At 35.9% G+C, this 12,234-nt stretch overlaps 1 protein-coding gene across 26 annotated transcripts in view; it reads left to right on the top strand.

Moving 5' to 3' along the window:
• Positions 1–12,234, top strand: part of RBFOX1 (RNA binding fox-1 homolog 1) — a 1,352,985-nt gene that overhangs the window by 1,243,313 nt on the left and 97,438 nt on the right. For all 26 annotated transcript variants that reach the window (XM_049791518.1, XM_049791517.1, XM_049791521.1 and 23 more), the window contains 2 exons: positions 4,840–4,983; positions 7,825–7,878. In XM_049791518.1, coding sequence (XP_049647475.1) covers positions 4,840–4,983; positions 7,825–7,878 — 198 coding nt within the window. The remainder of the gene's footprint in view (positions 1–4,839; positions 4,984–7,824; positions 7,879–12,234) is intronic.

Below are 12,234 nucleotides of genomic sequence, written 5' to 3' on the forward strand. Positions count from 1 at the left end.
AGTAGCTTGTTATCAAAATGAGAAGATTTATTAAAAGCAGTTCTGTAGGGATTTGTGGTGACTCTGTTTTTCTGTATTTTTCATTAATGATCTGAAATGATGGAATCAAGTGTACACTTACTAAATTTGCAACAATGTCAAGCTGGGAAGGACTGCAAGTACATTGCAGGACAGGATTAGAATTCAAAATAATCTTGGTAAATTGTAGGTTTTGTCTGGAAAAATAAGATGCTATTCAAAAACATCAAATGCAAGGTGTTTACATGGCAACAACAAACTGCACAAATACAGCATGAAAAATCACTGGTTAGAGAGCAGTTCCATAAACAAGATTATAATGATTTACAAGTTGTATATGAATTTACATTGCCATCTTCTATAGGAAAAAAACCCAGTACACACAAGGAAAAGCAAGGACCACCAGATACCAGATAGTTCCAGTGGTAAAATGTGTTGAATAGTTGGTTTATGAATTGTGATCTGTCGTGGTTTAACCCCAGCCAGCAACTAAGCACCATGCAGCTGCTCACTCACTCCCCCCCATCCAGTGGGATGGGGGAGAAAATCGGGTAAAAAAGAAGTAAAACTCCTGGGTTGAGATGAGAACGGTTTAATAGAACAGAGAAGAAGATACTAATAATGATAATGATAACACTAATAAAATGACAACAGCAATAATAAAAGGATTGGAATGTACAAATGATGCGCAGGGCAATTGCTCACCACCCGCCGACTGACACCCCGCCAGTCCCCGAGCGGCGATTACCTGCCCCCACTTCCCAGTTTCTATACTAGATGGGACGTCCCATGGTATGGAATACACCGTTGGCCAGTTTGGGTCAGCTGCCCTGGCTGTGTCCTGTGCCAACTTCTTGTGCCCCTCCAGCTTTCTCGCTGGCTGGGGATGAAGAGCTGAAAAATCCTTGACTTTAGTCTAAACACTACTGAGCACCAACTGCAAACATCAGTGTTATCAACATTCTTCGCATACCGAACTCAAAACACAGCACCCTACCAGCTACTAGGAAGACGGTTAACTCTATCCCAGCTGAAACCAGGATATGATCTCTTCACAAAATTAAAATAATGACTTTTTGATAAGTGAAGGTAACTCTGATACAGCTTTGTACTCAAAAAATTATATCATGTGTGAAAAAATACACAGACTATGCTCCCTTTTATGTAATTTCTGTTTAATGATAAGGCTTAGGGGGGTTATTTATTTATTTGTTTTGCATAAAGCATACTAATTTACTTGATTGAGTCAGTAGAGGGTATTGAAAGAGACCAAACCCATAACAGATCAGGACTTGTACTGATTGCATATAGGACTGCAGGGGCGTAGCAAGGCTACTGTCCTATGCTAACTTCAATTAATTTTTGAAGAAATATCAACCACTGGTCTTTAGATCCTCAGGCAATGAAAATATTCTCTTGAAATATATTATATATGTTTAAGTTAAATTGCATTCTAGCTCTTTGAGTCCACAGGGCTTTGAAATGTTCCTTTCTGGGATTTTGCAAAATCCAGCCTGTCCTTTGTCCTATGTGTATTTTACCTCCTTGGTGTTACTTAGAAATTTTTCTATAAGCTTCACATTCCAATTTCAATTTGCAGTTATCCTTCTCCAGATCTCCTAGGCACATCCATAGGTTTTGGGATGATAATACACTTTGTAAAGGGACTGTTATGTTGTCAAGCCTTTTAATACATTGTAAATGGTCTAGCTCTATTAATTCTGCCACAGACGACTTTAAGGATGTTTACAGGTATGAATCTTTGATGCCAGTGACTTTCTGAAGTTTCTGGGTTTTAGTCCTCACTGCCCAAACTCTGAGACATGCGTTGCTGAAACTGTAAATTTCAGGCTTCTGTGAACCAAGGTGGTAAAATCAAAAAGAAATACCCAGAAAATAACACTATGTGGATTTACCCACTTCACCCATAATTTATAGCTCCTTCAATTTAGCATCATATTCAGAAACCTCACGGGCTTTTTGATGGCAATATATCTGTTCAGCTTCCTGCTATGGAAGTTGCTCCTAATGTTTTGGCATGCTAATAGTGCACTGTTCAACCCTACTTCTTGTTTCTCATCATTTATATTAATACAATGAACAGAATTACCTTCTCCAATTTGCATTTATACAGTACATAGTTTATATAATTTCTTCCTGGGGCAGCCTTTGTTCCTGAAACTAAACAGCACCTTCAGAATTCTTTAATTCTCTTCAGATTAATCTAATTGACCTTAAATTCTTCTGGAGTGTTGTATTTCAAGTTTCCAGTCCCTTGTCCCCCACCTGCTCTCATATACCAAATTGCTTTCATATTTCTCTCTTTTTAAGGCCTGAAGGTATAAAGTAATCTCTGTGGTGCCTATGGATGGAACAGTTGCCCAAAATCTAAATTTTAAACTTTTGAGTTGGTTTTAGATAGGAAGAGATACTGTCCTGGTTTCGGCTGGGATAGAGTTAATTATCTTCCTAGTAGCTGGTATAGTGTTATGTTTTGGGTTCCCTATGAGAAGAATGTTGATAACACACTGATGTTTTCAGTTGTTGCTACATTGTGTTTCTACTAAGTCAAGGATTTTTCAGCTTCTCATGCCCAGCTAGCAAGACGGCTGGAGGGGCACAAGGGGTTGGGAGGGGACACTGCCAGGGCAGCTGACCCAAACTGGCCAAAGCAGTATTCCATACCATGGGACGTCATGCCCGGTACATAAACTGGGGTAGTTGGCCTTGGGGGTCACTGCTTGGGAACTAACTGCCATCGGTCAGAGAGTGGTGAGCGATTGCATTGTGCATCACTTGTTCTATATATTCCAATTCTTTTTTTATTGTTGTTATCGTTATCATTATTAGTTTCTTTGTCATTCTATTAAACTGTTCTTATCTCAACCCATGAGTTTTACTTTTTTTTTCCCAATTCCTTCCCCCATCCTACTGAGTGGGTGGGTGGGAAGTGTGTGAGTGGCTGTGTGGTGCTTAGTTGCTGGCTGGGGTTATGCCACAATGGCATGGAATATGGTTTTGTCTCTGAACAGCTATATACCATGTTTAGTATTTAAGTCACTAGAAATTTGTAAAGAAGAACTGTTTAATTTGTGGGACCCTGCCTGTGAGTTCAGGGAGTAGCAGATGAAGAGATGTGGTGACACGGACTCAGTTTTAGGTTTACACTTGAGCTGTTCCCAGTTCCTTGCTTGGATCACTTGAAAGTCCTTCTTTAGTGCACACAAAAGTTTGTATTTGTGTATGAGTATCGTCGCACCCCGTGAAATGTAGGCACTGCTGACGAACTGATGCTTCTGCAGAAATGATAAGGACCTTTATTTGTAAAATGTTCTTAGCACAGAAGTATAGGCAATACAGGAAATTGTAGATATTTGTACTTTGGATTTGAGAACATTTGCATTTACTGGGGAAGATGATGTTGAATTTAACTTGCTAGAATTAAATTTATGTGTAGTTATTGCTGATGTAAATGATGTATTCTGTATGAGTTGTTTTGCTTCCTCCTTGACAGGCTTATTGGTACTAAAACTGTGTGGTAAGGTTTATTTTATTTAACTGTTTTTATTTTGCTTCAACTGCTGTCTCTTAAAAGAAATTTGATACTAGTAGGAAACGGGAGATTTCTTCATTTATTTTTTTTAAATTAAAAAGTCAGAAAGACTAACTGAACTGTAACATTAGGACACGAGAGAAAAATGAATACTTGGAAGATGAATATGGTCATAAGGAAGAGGAAGGACAGAGAAAATAGAGTAACAGTTGTAAGATGGTCCTTGTAGTTTCATTCAACTATTTTCTTTCCTCTTCTTTTCTTCCAAATCCCCTCTACCAGTGCAAAAGAAAATAACTATGTTATTTTTACGTACCTATGCAAAATCTTTTTCTAGTGAATTTGTGCTGTACCTGCAGTGATTAGTTAGGCACTGTATGATATAATTACAGAACACAGATGAGAAATTTCTATAATATACTGATAGACTAGCATTGGTTCATTTTACTTTTTGGATGAAGGACATTATGGTTTTTTCCTAATCTCTCTAGGTATTTATAATTGTTTGTTAAATTGTAATACACAGCCATGTCCTTCCATTATCAAATAGCATTTTAAAACTAGGGAACAGTATCCCTGTAAGAAGTACCATGATATGATCTTATTTTGGTGAGAAAGAAAATCTGTAAAACTTTGTTTCTGGGTCTCACTTTTATGTCAGGCAACCTTCACCACTGATTATATTTCTGTTCCCCATCAAAACTCAAGGTCTTTTCCATAATAGTGACCATTTATCTGAACAAAATGACCCTCTGGTGCCCATCAGCACTGCTTATGAAATAGCAACTAGGATGTGATGTGTTACCTACCTCCTGTGCAGAAGTCCCAATGGCCTCTGAATGAAAGTACTAATCTTGAAAGTGTACAGCTTGCTTCTGCAAGTAGGCTGCTACGTGGACATGGAGATTCAGTTTCTTCTGTTGGCAAACACTGATGAGGTTAAAGGGGTTTCAACAGTCTTATAATATAGGGAGACATATTTCTTCATTTTTTAAAAGAAGCTAAGAAAATCAACAAATAATCATCTCCTTCCTATTCTCCAGTTTATTCCAAATACATATTAAAAATATCACTGAAACTGTATACTGTTGAGACAGATACAGAAATTGATTTGATTTTCATATATTTCAAATTCTGGTATTTGTCACTACCTTTGAGCAGATTTAATTCCTTCTTAGTCGTCTTTTTTTGAGAATTTAAGCCCACAACTTTATGATAAAAATGGCAGAAATACTTACAATGTGCTTTATTTTGCTTTACCCTTTTAGCAGACAGATGATGCAGCACAGACCGATGGCCAGCAACAGACACAATCTTCTGAAAACACAGAAAACAAATCACAGCCAAAACGGCTTCACGTCTCAAATATACCATTCAGATTCCGGGATCCAGATCTTAGACAAATGTTTGGTGTAAGTACTCATACTTTATTTATGCTTTTTTATATTTGCATTGCAATAGGTATTTTATATTATAGTCAGCCTTGAGAGCAGTATCTCTGATTTAGGCTGTTTAACCTTTTTCATTAAAGACTCCCTTTTCATTTATTCATAACCAAACACCTGATTTGCTAGCCACAATTGGGAAAAGAAATACTACTGATTCTACTGTATGTGATACACATGGGTGTGTTCTATGTATTGTGTTGTTTTGTATTACATTCAAAAAAAGCTATCTGCGTTGGCTTAAAATATTGAATACATATATAGTCGTGCTATACAAATCTGGTTTTATATGGCTGTATTTATGGATTTTGGAAAGCATGATGTAAAAAAGTCAATGACTGACCTCAGGAGCAAGGGACCCAAATCTACAGAAGTAAGACGTGGGCTGAACTTAAGCAGGAAGCCCAGGAGTAGGAATCCTGACCCATCCTCACAGGTATTGTAGGTCTGTAAGCTTCTAAAGTTTTTGCCAGTATTTTTCTATAAGTCTCTCCATTTTTGCTTTTACCTAGGCCGTTAGCTACCTTCAAGTGCATCGGCTGTGTTTCACACATCTCATAGGTGCCATAGGCTCATAACTGTGAGAGGTTAGACAGGGTTTCTTCTCCCTGCTCCAAAAACTCTTGGGTTATTTTGAAATGTCACTAAAAATCTAGAAATCATACTTCATCAGCTATTAGAACCCAGCTTTTCCTTTTCCAAGTTAGTACTCTTGAGTATTTTTGTTACTCTTGCTTTCTTATTTCTGACTCACTAAAACTTAATTCTCCTCTGCATTACAGTTTGTTATAGAGTGCAGCATCAAGTACTTCATGGCACTATCCTTTTCTCCGTCTTTCGTGTTCAGTTCAGATTTTTAAGTTCTTCTAATGTCTTTGTATGTGAGTTAAGACATTGTGGTTTTCAGTATTTATTTCTATGAAGTGAAGGAAACAGTCACTGGAAAAAGAATCCTGGTATAGTACCGGGAAGTGAGAGTGACTGTTTTGCTGTATCTGGCTCGCTACAAGTAACCTCCCCTAAAAGCACCTTGTAGCTCATCAGCAAAATAGTAGAAGGCGTAATAATTAACCCTCTAGAGAAAAATATGTAAATTTATTTAAATTAAACAAACCACTTAAAATAGATGGATTTTATTTGAAAGTACTTTAAATGAAAGGATTGGGGTGGGTTTTTTGAGGTATTGTAGTAATTTGTAAGTGAATGAAAACATTTCTTTTCGATATTTCTAAGTCTTAGGTGTCAAAAGACTAACACTGAGAATGGCTAGAGTTTTCCAGCTTTAGAATGACGCAGTAACAGTAAACTTTTAGCTTCTGAATTGATAGAAAAATGAAGTTTCTGCAAGTGTGAGCTGAAGTACCTCATACGAAATATGGTAATGCTGCATCATGACCATATTATACACCTAACAGGTGATCTTTTTACATGGACATGCATACAACAGAGGATTGTTTAAATATTAAGTCATTGTCTGCTTATAGGCTAAAGTTGCAGTTAAAATGTTAATTAGATGGTGAATGCAAGAACATAAAATAAGCCAAGGGATAACAAATGATGGTTGATTTTTCATAAACAAGTTGAAAGCTAGAGAAGGAATACTGTCCTTCTAGCCTGAAATTGTTTATTATATCTTAAAAGACTGGAGTATAGGCTCATTTCCGCAGTTTCTTGGACTCTTGTCAGATTACTCTTCATTTGCCTGCTTCTAATTTCTGCCTTTTTTTTTAATATATTGTGTCACTTACCGGTGTTAACACTGATCCATACCGTACATTAATGACATATGAAATGACAGAAACGACCCACTGATACGGTAGAGTGTCACATCACAAAATGTGTCGTATCAGAAAGCATTCTAACTAAATGCTGCCCAAGGCAAACATTTATTCTCTTACTAAGAGAAGTCCAATAGAGCCTTTTTCTTTGGGATAGCAACTGTGGTCAAGTTTTGTGTGTGTGAACAATGCCTAGATGATTGTGAGTGCTATTTTAAGGTCAACAGTAGTGACAGATACTACTAATATTATCATGGAAGTGCAATTCTGAGCAGGGAAAAATCCCCAACAAGTAAGTATCCATTCCAGTTTTCCAAGTTATACTCTAGTAAGACAAGAATTGCTTAGGGAGGAATGGTTATCCCTTTGCAGCAAGGGTGGAGAGAAATCCTCACTCCTTGAAGCCAGCAACAAAACTCCCAGTTGGTTTAATCTCATTCCTGTAAAGCAGAAGTAACCAAACTTTTACCTGTCCTGGAAAGCAGCTGCAAAAGGTCTTCTGAAACAAAGATTCTTCAGAGCGAAGGATGCCCAGAGGGCAGCAATGTTAACGCAGCCATTAATCCTGTCTTGGTAGTGATGTTTATTACACTCCAAGCAAAGTAAATCAGTAGCGTATTACATATTAAAAAAAAAAAATGGTGATGGCAGCTGGACTGAATGGATCACAAAGAAGTAACCTACTGTGTCCAAAGACAAAATAAAAAAAAAAAATAAAAAATTGGAACTTTCACTTCACTGTGATCACAGTCTAATGATGATTTCTTTTTTGTCAGGTGGTGTCACTGAACTTAAAGTTCATAAATGCATATGTGGAATGATAGCGACAAGTGTAATGATACATGCGATTTAGTTGTAATATTGATCTTGCTCCTCTTCTGTGTGACTTTTTTGGTGCTTGACTATTTTTGGTTTTATATTCTTTAACTTTTTATGTGGTGCACCATTTTCTGAAACAAACATTTCTACTGTATATGATTGAAGTGTTGAAGTTATCTTATTTTCATGTAACTTTTCTATTTCTTTGCAGCAATTTGGTAAAATCTTAGATGTTGAAATTATTTTTAATGAGCGAGGCTCAAAGGTAAGCAGTTTAATTCACCCATGGAATTTTTTAATTTGTTTAAAATATTTATATGAGTAAAAGGAAACAACTGCACTGCTGTAAGAAAATAACACCTGAAATTCCATGTTAGTGAAAACATCTTCTGAGCTGTCATTCAGTTTCCTAAGTAGCATGAAAATGACTGGACTCATTTTATATCTCTTAAAGGGGGTAATTTTAGCTACTCCAAACTGTCATCTGTTTTATGGGAACGTTGATTTCTGCTGTCTTTATTCTTCAAGGGTAATTATCTTGTTTATTTTATAAGATGAGTCCACACTTACAGATGTTTGTAGGCAGGTTTGTATTAGTACAGGTATTTTTTCCCCTGTTGAAATGAAAGATGATAATGATACCTAATAACTATCCTCTTTAGTAATTAGCTGAGAAAATATGTGATTGTTCCAGATAATCTAAGTGCAGATGTTTTCCTCTTTAGTTAAAGCTTCAGTACACCAACCCTTTGAAAACAATCTATTTTAACATTTATTCGATTAAAAGAGTTCTTATTGTATTGCAAACATTTAATTGTTTCTGAAAATTACTTTGCCTTAAATGCATACTTCAATTTATTCAATATTTAAGAAATAAAGCAAGATAGAAAGGCTATGACTGCATTAGTGTCATTACCTGGTGGAAAACTGTAGCCCAGTATGCTTCAGCTATGATATCAGGTGCATTGTCAGGGTTTATGTGTATGTCATGTGCATGATACCTTTTCCTTTTCTTGCCGTGGCAGACACACTAGAATGTTTATCCACCAATGTTTCAGTCTTTCTGCAACTCTCATATATGATTTATTATTAGCGATGGAATTCTTTTCCTGTTATAGGCATACTGTCATCTGTCCTTTCTTAAGAATCAGATATATCATAAATCTGTCTTAAATCAGATATATTTTAATTCTGTTAGTTTTTCCCTTAATGTGTTTGTATTTATATTCTAAAGTTAAAGCCAACACCTTTTAAAAAAAAAAAAAAAAAAAAAAAAAGGCCGAAATTTCCTGATCGATATTCCAAAATTAGTCTAACATTCATTAATTTTAGTACCCTTGCCTGCTAGCCCAAACCCAATTGGAACATTTACCACCTTTTCAGTAAACAACCAAAATGTATGGAGTTTTGTAGCTTAGAATCTCCTACTCTGGCTGAAATTTATTATCGTTAAATTTTGGCTGTTCAATAGTGTTTGCAAAAGATGTATATTGTCCAGAACCTGCTTCTGCTGGATAGTATCATAAATGTCAAAAGACATTTGTCAAATGTCAAAAGACAAGTGCGGGGCACTTGCCACCTCTGGTTGCTGCTGTTGAAGATGGGGTGGAACTGAGTACACACATCACTGTAGTGGTCTGCATATTTGTTTAGCCATTAGATCTTATACATGTAGGACTTTTAACCACCATGTTTGCATCAGACTGCATAAGTATAAGGCTTTTTTAAAGTATTTGTGGGATGGGGTGAGGGGGTATTTCTGAATTGATTTTTTTTTTTAACAGTGATCTTGCAGTAGTGCAAATATCCCAGTGCCTTGTGCTAAAACCAAACTCCTAGAAAGGATTTCCCAAGGAAGAGGTTTTCCTAGGTAGGCTTGTAATGTCACTACATAGTGTTAGAAACTCTAAGACCTATTCTTATTAAATACTTCTACACTATCCAGTGCTGTGTTGGTGCATCCAAGCTGGCTCTGATTAAACTGCTGAAGATACTGAAAGCAGTTTTGTGATGCATCTCATTGCTTATGTATGCTGCTTCTCATTTTGTTTAGAGTTATTTCAGGTATAGCTACATAGTATTTCGATTTGCAGAAGTGCCCTATGATTCTCTCAACTAAATAAAAAAGTTAAAAAATAGGATTAGGAATAAGAACATAATCTTTTTTTTTTTTTTTTTTTTTTTTTTTTTTTTTTTTAATCTGATCATTTCATGTCCATTCTGTAGGATTTAAGATGCACCAGATTAAAGTCCCATTCCTGGCAGTGCTTATCTATGTATTCATAAAATCCCACTGATACTGAAAGGACTACTAAGTGGTCTCAAACTGAGTACAGGTAAAAAAGTTTGCAGGATCAAAATTCAAAGTTGTTTCTAGCTGCAGTTTGGCATAAAAGAATCGCTAGAAATTTTTTTTTGTTTCTCTTTGTTTATTTCTTTATAGTCCAATAGTTAATGTTTAAAAAGATTCTTGCAAAAACATCAGAATTAAGCTCATTTTCATTGCATAGTAATTAAGAAAAATGGAATTGCATATTCAAAAAACTTAATGCTGCAGCACCACAATGCAGTATAAAATAATTTTGCAGAAAGGTGTCATTCCATAAAAGAAACCCTAAAATAATACAAGTTTGGTACTACAAATTTCTGTTTGTTTGGGGGCATAATACTAATTAAGATAACTTTGCTAGAATTGCATGGCAACACTGATGACTTTTGAAACTCTTTATAAGAATTGCAAGAATTTCAGTATTGTTTTGATGTAGATCTTTCTTACAACCTGTGTTAAATAAATAAGGCTTACCTTTGCCAATTCTTGAAGCAGTTGATTAAAGTAACATTAAAAATTGCTGGTAACTTAGCTTTCTCTGCATTTACCACTCATCTTGGAAGGACAATTTGAAATATAGCTTCCATTACTGTGGATATTTTAATGCTACTGTGCTGTTTCAGCACTGAAGCTCTCCATGGAGCTGCGAATGGCTTGTGTCCTGGGCACAACTGCAAGGCTGCAAAGATACAAAAACGTCAACAAGTACCATTTCTTTACAGTTGTAAACTAATGCTCTATACAGCTATACACTACATACATACTTTCATAAATCTGTTTGTGTGTATACGTAGTAATATTTACCTAGTATATATTATATTAACATATATTCCTTCAAATAAGAAGAGCTCCAAAGCCCCTCCCAAATTAAACCAGAACCTTCTCTCATACTAACTTGGCTATTATTAAATCGCTTGACTGACTTTAAATCTAAAAGGCAGAAATTTACATTACCAGTTGATAAAATACATAGTATTCTAAGCTACAGTAGCTGTTGAATCAGCTGCATATAAAATGAATGTTAACATGTTTTTGTAGGTATTTGAATGTGTGATGAATGAATCTATGTTCTGTGATTGAGTTTCTGTGTCAGCTAGGTAAAATTAAAGATTTGCCTAAATAATAAGAGCTTAATTTAAGTAGTGTTAATTATAAGAGTAAGTACAACATAAGAAATTAAAAAATTACAATGAGTATTCTTTTCGGAGTCTTTGAAGTTCCTGTCTTATCTTGGCTTGTGGCTCCACTTTATATCTTTTTCTAATTTTTTAATATAATTAGGGTTTTATCTTTCCCTTTAGTTGTTCGAGAAAAATTAACTGGCAGTGCTGTGAGCTAAGAAGACTGATTCAAAATTTTGTCTAAACAACTCCCACCAGCTGTTAGCAGTTCTGAGAAGGGGCAGCTGTTCAGCAAGGAGGAGAGGGGAGAACAAACAGAATTGGGGGAATTTATGCTATTGCTTGGAGCTAGGCTCCTTGGATCCATGGTTTCGGTGATGTCTGCTGCTGTGAAATTTTCTTAATGGTATCTTAAATTATGAGCTTTTTTTATAGAGCTTTTACAAGATGGGAGGAAGCAGTTGAAGAAGAAATAAAAATTTAAAGTTGAGGATGGGTTTAGGTATAAGAAAAGCCTATGCAGGCATCTAAAACATAGGGATTAGTGCTGAGAAGGGGGATTTACTTTCTCTCAACACTCCTGGTGCTTTGGGGAGAAGAGACTTACGTCCTCAGTGTCTTGTGACAAGCAAGGTCGTGGCTTTGTGCTAAAATTGTGGAGGGTAGAGTGGAGAAAATGTGTGGAATCAGGAGTTTTGCGAATGGCTTCAGCTAGAAGTGGAACTGCTGATAGAGCACTTCTGAGCTCAGGCTTCAGCATGGCTTTACAGGAGGGAAAAAACGAGCACCAGACAGTGTGTTTAAGCTACTTTGAAGAGAATGGAACATAAACTGCTACTGTACGTAAATGTCACTTTCTGTGTTGTAAACAGGCATAAATAAATGTGGTGTTTGAGTAGGTAAAATAACCCAAATAACCCTTATAATGATCCTGATAGTTTCTTAACTTTTTTTATCGATTGTTGATTAATTAGTTTCGTAGTTCATGTCCATTGTTTTTCTCGATGTTTGGTGTCAGTTTTGCCTTAGTTTCACATTTGGTCTCCTCTTTGTGTAAAATGTATAAATAAATGTATAAATACATTCCCTTCTCTCTCTCTTCTTTTTTTTTTTTTTTTTTTTTTTGTTTTGTTTAATCAGTCACTATTTACATAATAGGTAGAACTGCAGA

Source organism: Accipiter gentilis, chromosome 33 (assembly GCF_929443795.1).
Source record: "Accipiter gentilis chromosome 33, bAccGen1.1, whole genome shotgun sequence".
NCBI classification, from domain to species: domain Eukaryota; kingdom Metazoa; phylum Chordata; class Aves; order Accipitriformes; family Accipitridae; genus Astur; species Astur gentilis.